This window comes from Syngnathoides biaculeatus, chromosome 16 (assembly GCF_019802595.1).
Source record: "Syngnathoides biaculeatus isolate LvHL_M chromosome 16, ASM1980259v1, whole genome shotgun sequence".
NCBI classification, from domain to species: Eukaryota; Metazoa; Chordata; class Actinopteri; order Syngnathiformes; family Syngnathidae; genus Syngnathoides; species Syngnathoides biaculeatus.
Genome location: NC_084655.1, coordinates 23,856,355 through 23,871,246, shown reverse-complemented (window position 1 = coordinate 23,871,246; position 14,892 = coordinate 23,856,355). Strand labels below are relative to the sequence as shown.

At 47.7% G+C, this 14,892-nt stretch overlaps 1 protein-coding gene across 5 annotated transcripts in view; it reads right to left on the bottom strand.

The window, feature by feature from the left end:
* LOC133514256 (mitochondrial import inner membrane translocase subunit TIM16-like) overlaps positions 1 to 14,892 on the bottom strand; it is a 92,270-nt gene that overhangs the window by 15,285 nt on the left and 62,093 nt on the right. For all 5 annotated transcript variants that reach the window (XM_061845791.1, XM_061845790.1, XM_061845788.1 and 2 more), the window contains exons 10-11: positions 731 to 785; positions 554 to 611 (exon numbers count right to left, since the gene is read on the bottom strand). In XM_061845791.1, coding sequence (XP_061701775.1) covers positions 554 to 611; positions 731 to 785 — 113 coding nt within the window. The remainder of the gene's footprint in view (positions 1 to 553; positions 612 to 730; positions 786 to 14,892) is intronic.

Genomic DNA, 14,892 nt, shown 5'->3' with positions numbered 1-14,892 from the left:
ATTATTTCAAAAGGACACAATTAAATGATATAGTACATAATACGATAATGAATGGACTGTCATTGAATATTAATATAAAAATGCAGTCATACAACAAAAGGTCATCTACAAAACAACTACATAATTCTATAATTCCCGGCCTGTCGAGCGCACCTGATTATAAGCCACAGTACACAGGACGAGTTTAACACTAGCGTGGCGCTAGCATTAGCATTAGCGCGGGGCGAGTGTTCGCGCAGCGCTAGCGTTAAACTCTTTCTGTTTACCGTGGCTTATAATCGGGTGCGCACGCACCGCGCTAACGCTAGCGCCGCATAAACCGCAGGGTTGAAAGCGTGTAAAAAAGTTGCGGCTTGTAGCCGGAAATTACGGCAATAATATTTATAATAAAGTATAACTCATATGTTGTACATTGAAAGGCATGTTCCCATGAAAAAAAAGAGAAGAACTAAAACAACTGCAGGTTTTTTAAGGATTATTTTTCAAAAAAACAAAAACTAAATGAATGAATTGTCTGTAGGTGTGTAAAAAAAAAAAAAAAAAGCCAAGCGACCTTGCGAGAGGAAGGGCTCGGACGTGGACACTTCCAAGCAGTCCGCCACCGTGTCGCCCTGCGCACAAATAACATCTCCGAGCGTGAATAATCAAAGAAATAGCTTTACATCACCAAAAAAAAAAAAAAAAAAAGCATTGATTTATAATAATGCGAGAGCCAGCAAATGATTGTTACCATGCCAGCCAGCACCAGCAGACCAGTGTCGGCGTCAAGAAGAGGGATCAGAGTCCTAAAAGCAAAGCAAATCTTACTTCCGTACACAAGCTAACAACTTTGGTGATTAACAGCGTCTCAAAACAAGCACGGTGAGCTTTGCAGTCATATTTTGCATGAAATACATTTTCTTATCCTCACGACGGTCGAGGGGAGTGTCGGAGGAATGCACGTTGCCCACCTGGACAAAAAGCCGTGCAGGAACGGGGCGAACATGCAAACTCCACACGGGATTCGAACCCCGGTCCTCTGAACTGTGAGCCTGATGCTCTAACCCGGGGCCGGGGGTGTCAAACTCATTTTTCTCACGGGCCACATTTTACTTTGGGTTTTCCACAGAGGGCCATTAGGACTGTGAAACCATAACAATGTTTAACTGCTTCATCATATTTACACATGAAATTTATGAACTAGTTTTGGAATCAGAAATCAAGGGTAAAGGGTTTTCCAACTATTGTCGCCTGGTAGCACAAAAATGCCAGTAATAGCTCAACGTTATCATTTATGACAGGACAAATAGAAATTTTGGGACCGATGTGAACAAAAATCACGGAAGTTGATACACATGATTGGCCTCCGCGGGCCACATAAAATCATGCGATGGGCCGGATCTGGTCCCCGGGCCTCCGGTTTAACACCTGTGCTCTCACCAGTCGGTCACTGCACTGCCTTAAATTTAAGATTGTAAAACTTTGCTTCAAACGTTGCCAAACTGCACCACTAGGTGGCACAATACCTCAAAGGAAAAGAATCGTCTTACGTTTGTGTTTTTTGTGATGAAAAATAGAATGCAAACACTCCTGGGGGCTTTTGCTTAATGTTTCATTTAGTCGAAAGTGCTTTAGGAATAAAAAAAAACACGACCGCCCCTCCCACAAACCGAGTGATTTTCAGTCACACGGAATGAAGTCATTCTTTATTCTTTGTTCGCTTTGACACAAGGCCGTCAAAGAGTTTTTATGAAATGGAATACATCCACCCAAAAAAATAAAAATCTGCAATGCACTGAATCTGCCATCAATGAAACGCAAACTAGTGAGGGACTACTGTCATAAAATGAAATCAAGTGCTGGACATGAACGACGTCAAGTCGCCGTTCATCATGCAGTCCGGACGCCGAAGGGCAAAAATTTGCTATCTGGGAAGCCTTTGCACAATGCGAGCGGGAGATGTAATCATCGTCGTTGGCCGCCGCGGCTGGTTGGCGGCGGTAAACACCTCCACTCCCACAGCGCTCTCGCTTCCGCCCCACCCGCCGCCGCTCTCAGCGGTGCCTCCGAACCAATTACGCGGCCTCAATTCCCTTCCCGTTTTCCTCCCGCTCTTATCTGGCCTTTTCTCACAGTAAACACGAAACCCGTTTTAAGGGCAGCGCTTTATCACTGATAGCGGCCCGCCGTTTACCAGCGCCGTTCACGCTACGGCGCGCCGGAGGCCCGTTTTCCCACGCGCGTGACCGACAGCGGAAACGCGTTTATGTTTGCCGCGCGAGGACGCCGACGACTGTCGAATCACACGGCTGAGTATAATTATGAATGAAGGAAGAATTGGATGTGTGCAGTGCGCGCAAAGCCGGCGTAATGCTCACAAATCCTAGCCAAACTCAAACTGGTTTAACACGCACAGGTGATGACTTCCTGATCGGACGGTGACTCACATCATCCGCACACCAAGCGATTGAGCACCGCCGACGCGTTACGTTGGAAAGACTGCAACCCCGAATCAGGTTTTCCAGCTCCACACAGAATATACTGAATATCCTATTTTCTTAGCCGCCTATCCTCACAGGGGTCACGGGGAGCGCTGGAGCCTATCCCAGCTGTCAACGGGCAGGAGGCAGGGTACACCTTGAACTGGTCGCCAGCCAATCGCAGGGAACATCGAGACAAACAGCCGCACTCATAATCATCACACCTTGGGGCAATTTAGTGTCCAATAAATGTTGCAAGTTTTGGGGACGTGGGAGGAAACCGGAGTGGCCACCCGGAGAAAAGCCACGCAGGCACGGGGAGAACATGCTAACTCCACACAGGCGGGTCCGGGATTGAACCCGGAACCTCAGAACTGAGACCAACGTTTTCTAACTGAACCACCCATTCCACCCATGCTCAATATCCATCCATCCATTCTCTACCACTTTTCTGGGTCGCGGGGGAAGTACCTTTTGGATACCCAGACTTCCCTTTCCCCAGCCACTTCTTTCTTGCAGCTCTTCCGGAGGGATCCCCGAGGCGTTCCCGAGCCAGCCGAGAGACAAAGTCTCTCCAGCGTGTCCCTGGTCGTCCTCGGGGTCTCTTTCCGGTGGGACGTGCCCGGAACACCTCACCAGGGAAGCGTCCGGGACGCATCCGGATCAAATTCCCCAGCCACCTCATCTGGCTCCTCTCAATGCGGACGAGCAGCCCCTCCCTGATGAAACCCTGCGGAGGAAACTCATTTCGGCCGCTTGTATCCATACTGAATATATTTCTATATATTTAATTGAACCACAAAAACATGGTGTGATTGTCAAGGGAGAATCTATCACAAAGAGAAGAAACATCTCATTGGACATTTTGAGAGGCTGCTGCCAACGATCTACCCCCCCCCCCCGCACTTGCGTTTGGGCGACACAAAATGTTCCCTGCGTTCATCTTACGCGATGTGGGAAGGAAAATAAAGGCCTCTCCCTAAATAGATGCCCCGGCCGCGACTTCCAGAAACGCTGTGATTAAATGCGCGCGTCCCACCGACAAAGCCAGCTGACGTCCCTTCCAAACTGGAATCTATTAAGACGTTGCGCTAAATAAAATCATCTGAGGCCACATGAGAAGGCGCCGCGGTCGCAAGCGCATAAAAAGCCCATCTGGGACGGACCCGTAAAAGCGGGAGACGCCCCAAAAAAGTCCTGCGTTAAATCGGCTACGGCAGGGCGAAGAGAAGTCGGAGGGAGTTACGGGCTCGAGGTGACCGAGGTCAGGATCAGAAGACAAGGTAGGAGGACGACTCCGGTCCAGGAAGGGAGGAAGGCCAGCCTTCATAGTCCTGAATGTGGGTGGACCACAACAAAAGACCCCAGAAGACTTGAGTGCAAGATTTAGAGTCAAGGAAAGCACTTCTCATGACAAACGGCTTTTATTAACTTCCTTATGGCAACACTTCCCAAGATTCGAGAGAGCAGACTTGGATGGTTTGGACATGTTCAGAGGCGAGAGAGTGAGTATATTGGTAGAAGGATGCTGAGGATGGAGCTCCCAGGCAAAAGGGCGAGAGGAAGACCAAAGGGAAGGTTTATGGATGTGGTGAGGGAAGACATGAGGGCAGTTGGGGTTCGAGAGGAAGATGCAGGAGATAGGCTAAGATGGCAAAAGATGACACGCTGTGGCCACCCCTCATCGGGACAAGCCGAAAGGAAAAGAAGAAGATGGCAACACTTCCCAAGCAGCGGGCCGTGGACCGGTACCAGTCCGTGGGCCACGTGGAAGAGGGACAACGGAACAAAAATGGAGAAAAAAAAATGACAATAATAATCTTTTGTTCAAAGTCCGAAAGAAGAAAATCAGGACACGTTCGCGCGCTGGGACGGGATTTTTACCGACGCCCGCAAACTCCGACGGCACCCGACCTGCAACGCGCAATCGGTGCAACGCCGTCGATCTTCAAAATGATGCGTTCGCTCGCTCCCGGGGGAAAACGTTTGCTCGTGCGAATCCAATCAGCGGCCTGCTGCAAAAAAAAAAAGCCGGAACCGATCGATCGATCGATCGATGTGATCCATTCAAAGGAATCGAGGGGGATGAATGAATGGGGAAGAAATTTTAAAGAGAGATTGAACAGGAATTGGCCACGTAAAGGCATTCCGTCTTTCCTGAAGGAAATAAATGGAATATTTCCGATTATTTGACTTGTCAAAATCACAGAAAATCTTACGGCTGACCCGTTTTCTCAAGTTCAAAGGAAAGTCCAATTATAAAATTCACTGGATTACAATCACGGTGAACGTGCACCTGCAAGGCCAAACCCAAAGTCTAAATAATTGCCTTCATCAACCTTTTGCGCCCGCCTTTGATATTTGCAAACCATTTAATAAGCGCAGATAATCACTCGGAACTAATTAGCGGCGGTGTCAAGAAATGAGCCGAGCGGCTCGCTCGCCAGTCGCCTCCTTTCGACGTCGACGTTTTGAAGGCCTTTCGGTTGCTAAGCACCTTTTGGATCTCAACTGCCCCCCCCCCCCCCCCAGAAAGGGGCGTGGCCTGCGGCTTTCCGGAGACGTCTTCAATACGTGCCGGCGTGGAGGGCAGAGCCGCCGTGGTTTTTGGACACGTTCCATCCGGCTTTATCTCCGCGAGCGCCGATAATTGCGGCCGCAAGCCTCCACGCACTCAAACGTTTGCACGGTTTCAGGGAAGAAACCGATTTTCTTCTCGCAGCTTTGCGTTCAGACTGTGGAAAATATGCTTCTCGTGGCATTTGTGTCCGGAAAAAAAACAAGCGAGGAAGGTTCAAAGGAGAAGGGAACTTCCAGCCGACAAAATATGAAGCTGATAAATCCGACGGCGGTTCGGGTCAACGGCTCCAACTGTTAGTTATGAGGTTGGCCTTGGCGGAGGTTTCACTTCTTTTGAGTTCTTTGCTGGTGATATCATTTACTGCGACGGAGCTTCGCCTGATCCACTTTTATTGAGGGGATTTGGACACAGCTAATGGTTTTAAGTGCACCCTCTCGGCAGTTGCGCGGGTCCCGACAAAAGGAGAACAATCCGCTAACTGCGTTTGATTCAGTGGAATTCAGTCCAATAAGATCCTCACCGGGAGTCCGAACCTGCAGGAAAGTCAACTCTACGGGAGCCGTTTCAATCGCAAATCCTGATGGCGGCGGGCGCATAATTGAGGTCACTCATTTAAAACCAAAGATAACCTCGCATGCTAGCTAGCTAGCTAGCGACGTAATTACCAATTGAACCCAATCCAGCTGCCTTCTTAGCTTAGCATCCAACAACGTTCCTCGCGGCCTCCTCCCTCGCTACCCGCTCTATTTTCGTCACTCATTTGAAACTTTCTTCTTAGGAAATAGCTAATTTACCCGCATTTAAAACAAAAGATAACCTCCCATGTTAGCTAGCGACGTAATTAGCAACTGAAGCAATCCAGCTGCCTCCTTGCTTAATTAGCTCGTCCACCCTTCTACAAGTTAGCCGGTAGCGACCTACCGACAACATTCCTCGCGGCCTCCTCCCTCGCTACCCGCTCTATTTTCGTCACTCATTTGAAACTTTCTTCTTAGGAAATAGCTAATTTACCCGCATTTAAAACAAAAGATAACCTCCCATGTTAGCTAGCTAGCGACGTAATTACCAATTGAACCCAATCCAACTGCCTTCTTAGCTTAGCATCCAACAACGTTCCTCGCGGCCTCCTCCCTCGCTACCCGCTCTATTTTCGTCACTCATTTGAAACTTTCTTCTTAGGAAATAGCTAAATTTACCCGCATTTAAAACAAAAGATAACCTCCCATGTTAGCTAGCTAGCGACGTAATTACCAATTGAACCCAATCCAACTGCCTTCTTAGCTTAGCATCCAACAACGTTCCTCGCGGCCTCCTCCCTCGCTACCCGCTCTATTTTCGTCACTCATTTGAAACTTTCTTCTTAGGAAATAGCTACATTTACCCGCATTTAAAACAAAAGATAACCTCACATGTTAGCTAGCGACGTAATTAGCAACTGAAGCAAATCCAGCTGCCTCCTTGCTTAATTAGCTCGTCCACCCTTCTACAAGTTAGCCGGTAGCGACCTACCGACAACATTCCTCGCGGCCTCCTCCCTCGCTACCCGCTCTATTTTCGTCACTCATTTGAAACTTTCTTCTTAGGAAATAGCTAAATTTACCCGCATTTAAAACAAAAGATAACCTCCCATGTTAGCTAGCTAGCGACGTAATTACCAATTGAACCCAATCCAACTGCCTTCTTAGCTTAGCATCCAACAACATTCCTCGCGGCCTCCTCCCTCGCTACCCGCTCTATTTTCGTCACTCATTTGAAACTTTCTTCTTAGGAAATAGCTAAATTTACCCGCATTTAAAACAAAAGATAACCTCCCATGTTAGCTAGCTAGCGACGTAATTACCAATTGAACCCAATCCAACTGCCTTCTTAGCTTAGCATCCAACAACGTTCCTCGCGGCCTCCTCCCTCGCTACCCGCTCTATTTTCGTCAATTCTACCGAAAACTATGACGACGTGTGTTAATTCTACAAATACGCGTCGTTGGGATTTTTATCTGTGAGACCTGAAGGGGGGGGGGGGGTGGAATACGAGGGCGGTGCATGGACCAAGGCTTTACATTCTTGCGCTTTGAGTTCCAGGATGCTCAGCGGGTGTTGGTTTGATTCCTTAAGGTCAACATACTTTGTCCTCGCTGCTCGTGCGTGTGTGTAGCTCCCCACGTTTAATAAGAGCGCTGGGCCTGGCTGGCTATTTATGACTTTCAGAAGCAATTTCATTTGAAGGGAATCAGGCCCGACGGCTGCCGGCGTCGTCGGCCGGCCGCGGGCCGCCGAGACCCACTCGAGTCTCGTGTTGTTTTCGTGGCATGGTATTAACAGCAAAAAAAAAAAAACAACAATGGGACAAATGGAAATGTGACTTTTAAATGATTGAGATGCAGTCGGCTCTCTGGAGTGCCTGAATATTAACCCAGTAAATATTTTGTTAGCCCCAAATTATGGAAATGTGTTTGTGAGCGAGCTGACGTGCACTCGCCTAGCAACAAACTTGAAGTTTAATGTCAAAATAAACGCAAAACAAAGACAATTACGCATTGTGTATTTCAAACAACAACAACACAACTGGGCCTTTAAGTTAAGTCCACAAGCTTAATGCTCGCGCATAATGTGAAACGCCATAGATGGGATAACGAAACCGGCATCGATGTTAGTGTTAGTTCTGACCCTTTGGCAACGGATATATGAACAAAAAGGGTGCAGCATCTCATGTAGACAGACAATGCAGGTACACATCCCTTATTCTCTGTGACAAACGACTAATATTACTGCAGCTCACTGAGTTGCTTGCAGTAGTTATATTTTCATTTTTCTTCGTTTGTCTACAAACCACCCAATCACTGAAGATGCAAGGAATTCATCATGATGTGCAAACTAATTCTTAACATACTATTTAATAACATCACCATGTTTTTTTTTTATAAAGTACAGTATCATAGAATGCTATTTTCCTAATTTAAGAGAATTTTTTTTTTGGGGGGGGGTTGACAGGAAAGCGTTAATGGCACTTTCATTCATTTTAATGAGAAAAGATGATTTAAATACTCGCGGAGGAACCCTCGAGCTCAACAAAAACCAGACTGGCTGGCTCACTTGCATCAATGAAAATGGGCTCATTTCAGGAAGATAGGAAACGGGGTCTAGAGAAAGTAGTGTAGAATTCTTGAGCGGGACTATTTGGAGCAAAAGGTGCCTGCGATAAATATCTGAGAAGATCAGAAAATATCGGCTAAACTGGCCCAGATGAGGCAGCTTGGAAAGCGGCCGGACCTTTGACCCCGGCCTTTCTCCGGAGAGTGGAAAAAGCGAAACGGCACACGCACGCCGAGGTGGTTCTGGACAGCAGCAGGGGCCCGGAAAAGCCACGTTAGCGTTCCACGTTAACCTCGGGGGTTCGGGAGGTCCCGGGAACGAGTCGGCGGTGGCGACGTCGGGCTTGTTCAAGACGCGAGGGCTTCCTTTCTCGGGATTAACAAGCTTGTCGCCGGAACAGCGGCCCAGACTCCGGCTGCAGTTGTGGACGGCTTTGGAATACTGCGCTCCAAAAACTCCGAGATGTCTGATTATGAGATGAAACAAATCTGATTACGTTTCCTCAAGCTCATTTTCTGTACGTTTTGCAAGGCAAATTTCGCTTGAAAGAAATGCAAAATGTGTGAAGACGAAGTTCATTTTTAGGTGATGAGTCTTGTCAAGTGGTTTTCCCATTCATCAAGACTTTTAGGTTCTGGACTTTGGTCAGCTTTTGTCTGTTGGACCGGAACAAAGTTCTTTCAATATAATTTAACAGAGGACTGTCCCGAATAGGAAGAAATGTTTCAAACGTTTATCAGAACAACCCCGTCGCGAGATTTCAAAGCTTGCACGAGCGGCGGCGCACGTCCGCGTTCCGGCGTCCCGACTGACATGAAAGACGGCGAGGGGAGATGATGTCATCCGTCGCGGACTGCGATGCCTTTCAGCTCCGCCGAGCGCGCGCGCAGAAACGCAGCAGCGACGGGCCGGATGGGCGACGTGGCCGATCTTGATGCGCTCGGACGACGCAAGTCGCCACATACAAGCCGAGAGTTCTCAGCGGAACTGATGCTGGATTTGGACTCATAACTCGTCATAACGTGTCCTTCAAAGGTCATGTAATATGTACTCCATCTTGAAAACGTGATGTTAAAATCCTCTCTCATTTCACGGTGTTTTGAGAAGATTTTTATCGACAATTCTGAATTTTCAGGGGCGCCGCCATTTTGGCGAGTCACATGACCTACGTGACGTACGAGGTCCCGCAGCAAAGGCTCGAGAACGGGGGAAACCGTTACGCCCGGCGCTGATTTCTCAGATTTATCCTCATCTGATGAAGAAATAGCAGCATCGGTTGATCGGCAACACGGAGGAAAACTTCCACACAGATTTGAACTTGTGGCCGGAAATAATGATGAATATTCGGATGGTTGTCCGCCGCTTGGTGGAGCGTCATTCACATCCGTGCGTGGAGGTCATGTGACTCGCCCAAATTCATAATTGTCGATGAAATGAGAGAGGATTTAACATCACATTTTCAAGATACACGACATATTACACGACCTATCGGATACGTTATTGATCCAAACCAGCGGAATTTCCCTTTTAGTAAGCACAAATTTGTCCGAAATGGCTGCTTAAAACCCAAACGATGTCTTCATGCATCTTGCTTATGATCAACACGTCCGCCAAATTTCCTGTCAATCAGCAAAACCGCAGCCGGGGGCCAATTTTTCACGCCATACTTTGGGGAATATTGTTTTCAAACTTTCCATTCAGTTTTAGGGCGGGTTTGGCTTCGGGACCTGAAAAACGCAGTTTTTCAGCCGAGGTGAAGCCCCCCCCCCCCCCCCCCAAAAAAAAAAAAAAAACCCTCAACTCAAGATGGCCTTCGTGCTGTTCAGCCCTTAAAGGAACGCCGAGGCGCCTTTTCGCCGGATTGTTTTGACGCGCGTTTATCGGCGTGGCCGCGCAGACGCCCGTTTTATCTCACGATCCGTCTGCAAAGCCGAGGGGTCTCCGCGGCGCGGCTGCGAGTCGGCGTACCGCCGCGTGCCACTTTGTTGTCCGTGCCGTCTTATCTCTGCCTCCTAGCGACAAACTTCCGCTCTTGCGTGATAAGGATCTTCACCAAAAAAAAAAAAAAAAAAGCAAAAAGGACGTCGTCAAGGCCTGAGCTGCGACGACAAACCAGGCGTCGTTCTTCAAATCAGGCAAGCGCACGAGTCAGAATCAGCCGCAAGGAACGGCGACATCCCGGAGGCACGATTCCCCCTCCGTGCCCTGCTTGGCCTCACCTTTCTCCGTTACCAATCTGGCATAAATCAGTCCTTTTAACGACCCGAAAGGGGATCTCTGCGGCGAGAAGCACTAAAAACCCGCTCGGGACGCAACAGATTTACTGGAAGAGAGAGACGTATAGATGAGATGACTATCGTGTCGTAAATCACACGACGTGTCTGCGCGGGTGACGCTTTGAACTCTTCGCCGCTACGCGGGAGAGTCGCAGGACGGGAAGAGAAAGCGGTCGTTAGCGGCCAAGAGTTGAAAAGGACTCGATGAGAGGCGAGCGGGACGGCCGAATGGACTCCAGCGCCGGACGCTTCCATTCTGCCCGCGTTTAAAGTTCTCATTTTTCCGCTGTCCGTCTGCTGTACCAGTGGGCCGCATTGTATGAACCTGACGTTGCGCGCAGCAGGAAACGGCACGGAATGGAGCCCGCTTTGAAATGACGATGCTGCTTGAAGACAAACAAATTTTTTGTTTTTTTTATCCCCCCCAAAAACTAAAGAAAAACTGAGCTCACACATGCAAATCAAAGAATTAACAGCTGAGAAAATTTGAACTCTCTTGCTGACCAAAACAGCAGAATATAAAGGACACCGCTAGCTATCTATAACCGAGTAACTAACTGTGCTTTACAAAAGCAAAGTACCCCCCCCCCCACACACACACAAAATGTCAGTGAAAGCCTACTGGAACTTTATTTGGGGTGAATCAGAGGCACTATACATGATAGCAAAGTCTTTCAACATACGTTCTAATGTGATTGGTTAACGGTGAACAGAGCCACGCCCCTGGTAAAAAAAAAAGGGGTGTGCACACTTATGCAACCATATTAGTTTTTTTTTTTTAAACTTCTCCTCTCGATAATATTTCATTTTCCGTTTGATTTTTAAAGATTACGCAGGTGACATTAACAGTATAAAAGTTGATAAGTCAATAAAATAAGAATTAAATGATTTATCTTGGTCTAGTTTGACATTTGAACAATCGTGTGTGTGTGTGTGTGTGTGGGGGGGGGGGGGGGGGGATGGCGGCGGGGCAATACATATTTTTATATGTGCTGTGATTGCTTCCATTTCTCCACAAACGGTTTCTGCTGCTTCAAAACAGTTTCTCGACATGATTCTTTTCTTATCAGGCACGTGACGTACGACGGACGGTCCATCATGTGAGCGGCACGCCGCAGAATATGGCGGTTGACGCCGAACGCAAACAACCACGAAGACGGGCGCTCGTGCGCGCCGATTAGACGCAGCCACCGGGCTCTGATGCCGCTACATGCCATAGACGGACGGACACGTTTGCCATATTTGCGCAAATCTTTTCAATGTCATATCGTCAGAGATTTTGCTGACACGCGCTAGGAGCAGCACAAACGCCGCAGAATTGAAGCAAAAACTCTTTCATTTCTGTTTCTTGACTTCAAGTTTCAAATGGATTAGTCCGGCGTCCGAGGCGTGAGGCTGTAATTGATATTGATTCATTTCATAACTGACTTGTTGACGATGAATGGATTAGTCCCCCGGCCCCGACCGTTGCTACGAAAAAAGCCGACGTTCCGGGCGGTCGTCGAGCAAGGGAAGACGATGAGGACGTGACGGAGGGGCCACCATAAGTTGGGGGGGGTTCAGCCTTTTCGGCTCAGCTTTTAGCACATCCCTGTTTTTAATAAAGACAAGAAAATATCAAAAAAGGCAACGTCAAGAAAGCGACCATTTCTATACATTTTGATACAGTGGACGGTTGTGTGCCTTTAAGGGGCGCGGCTTCACGACCCATCGGGGACACCATCAGGAGTCGCCTTTTGGCTCGTTGCAGCTCTTTGGGAGTGTTCTCATTTTGCATCTGCACGTTTGACACTTTATCATATGCAATAAACTGACCCCGCCCCCACTTCACTCACGCAGATAAAATTTTGGCTCGTAACGACGCGGAAGAAGAAAAATTTGGGGATGTCCTAAGTCAAGGGAAGAGACAACAAAGTCAACGTTTGCTTGTGTTCATTTAAAAAAAAAAGGAATAAATCATTGCCAAAAGTGACACCAACGAAGTATTTGCTTGACCAGTGCGCGACCTGGACGGGTTTACGTCAGCCCAAAGGTATTCTCGCCTGAGACTTTTAGGACCGTTCCGCGTTAATGGCAAACACAAATCAAAGCCTGAACGAACGAGAAACGAGGCCAAAATCAAAGTTATGAAAGGAAACCGTCCCGAAGCGCACGACCGCGTCCTGGGCTCGGCACCCGCTCGCCTTCGATCACTCTGACCTCAAGTCCGTTTGTTTGGCTCTTTGTACCCTTTGTCACGAGTTTGTGGCCTTTGTTTGGTTTTTATTTTAAACTCGATTGCGAACCAAAACAGCAGCACCTACAGATGGAACGAAACAGTCTCTCAGGTGAACTAAAGTGCGGGGTGTTAACTGTTTGATGAAAAAAAAAAAACCCCCCAAAAAACTGTAATTTCCACTAACGACCCATGCTAAACTTAGCTCATGAGTGTACTGTAAAAAAGTAGTTTACATAAGTCCCGTGAACTTTCGGTAAAAAAATGATTCATTCTCTCGCTTATCACTGTCGCTCTTTCAAAGAAAAATGTCGCAGACAACTTGACGAACAAGCCGTGGAAGAACTTTGGCTTATTTGCAGAACGGTCTCGTTCTCACGTGAACCGCGACAACTTCTGCTTTGAGAGCAGATTTATGATCGCCTCCTCGCGTCGCCGTCCTCCGCTTCCCCCGTCATCGACGCGTCGGCGGGTTTCTCCGCGCGCTTCTCGTTCCCACGCAGAAAGGCCCCCCCCACCCGCTACCGGGGCCGCCGAGACGGAAGGATCCGACAAAAGCCCACACATGCGGCCGTCCGAAGTCATTTAGGCGTGACGGGAAGACGCGTTTCGACACACATGAGCGTGTGTGTGCGGATGGGCCAAGGAAAGGCCGCGCTTGACACCCAAAAGGAATCAAAAGCAGGGGTTTAACTGGGCCTCCGTCAGGAAATAATCAACATCGTTTATTCCCAGGCTTTCCCAACGGAGCGACTGTGCGCAGCGCCAAGGCTGACCTGTGGGAGGCACTGCGGGAAGAGACAAAAAGTCGTCGTAGAAGAAGAAGTACAAGCAAAGGCTCGCTGTGATCTTTTTCTTCGTCACTGGCGAGACCCAACACTATCTAAAAATAAGTCGGCGCAAGGTGTGCTGCTGCGGTTCGGCTGTGGTGCTTTTTCGAGATACGCGAACGTGAAAGTGCGAAAAGCCAAAGAGAGGTACATCTGAACCCCCCCCGCCCTCCCCACGTGCGTCAATCTCTTTCTTCCACACTTGCACTTAACACACTAACGTGTTGCAGATAGTTGACGTCTGCGTGCGTTTTTTGGTGGGTCCAGCACTGCACTGATTCTCACTGTGTTAAGCGTGTTTGGCTCCCTCTAGTGGTGCTATATTATTGGCGTACAGATTTTTAGCCTGTTAGCTTGCGAGCTAGATTGCGGATAGCGGCACTGGTCGGCTGGCTTTCCACGCCGCCAAAGGCCAAAATAGATGTGGAAGTGTTTTCACGGCACAAATATGACATAAGATAGTTGCGAAATTCAGTAGCATTCATTTTTCATGGACACAATCAAACTGTGCATTCAGTTCTTGTCACAGATTTGGTTCGAAAGAGAGAAATGTTAGCATGCAATTCTATTTTTTGAGCCGTGTTAAACGCAAAACCTTTGCTTTGCATCAAAATGGCAGATTTCAACTCGACAAAACTTTCATTATGCACTTTTTTGTTATCACAAAAAAAAAAAAAAGAGAGAGAGAGAGAGAGAGAGAACATTTTCAGATTGGAGGGTTTGTCTTTCGGTCACTCAACTAAAAGTTTCATTTTATTTTTAAAACGGGAGTTTTTGCTGTAGTTTAACTGACCGTAAGGACGACCAACATCGAAATGGATGGATTGTAACTAGTTTATAACAAGGAGGACTCTGAAGAAAAAAATGATTTTTTTTCCCCATCTGATTGTATTTATGGAATTTTTTTTTTTATTCATACAAATGCACCTGTGTGTTGAGTTGTAATATAAATTTTCTCTATGTAATGAACTGAAAATGCATTGCGGCTCCCCTGAAAAATGAAACAATTTCAAAACAAAAATAGCACCGCTTCTTAAAAAGAAAAATTCAAAAACATCATATGATCATAATATTGGAGTCTTCAATGAGTCTAAAATACTTTTTTTTTGGGGGGGGGGGTTGAACGCAACCCTCAGAACTGTGAGGCAGACGTGTGAACCACTCCCCCCACCATGCTGCCTATTGCATAACCTTTGTTGACAATTTTGGATGGTGGATATTGAAATGTTTCCAGGATTTGACCAAAAAAAAAAAGAAGCGCAAATCGCCCCAAATGACGCGCATGCACGCCCGCACCGCAACGTCGCACCAGGTGTGCGCCGTCCAAACTGGTCTTGCGAGTCAGCTCAAGTACGTCCGGAACGCGCGCCGCCAAGGTGGTTCTGGCCCCTCCCAGAACCAAGAAAGAAGAACTTTTTTTTTTTTTTTGCTGCTGCGCGCAC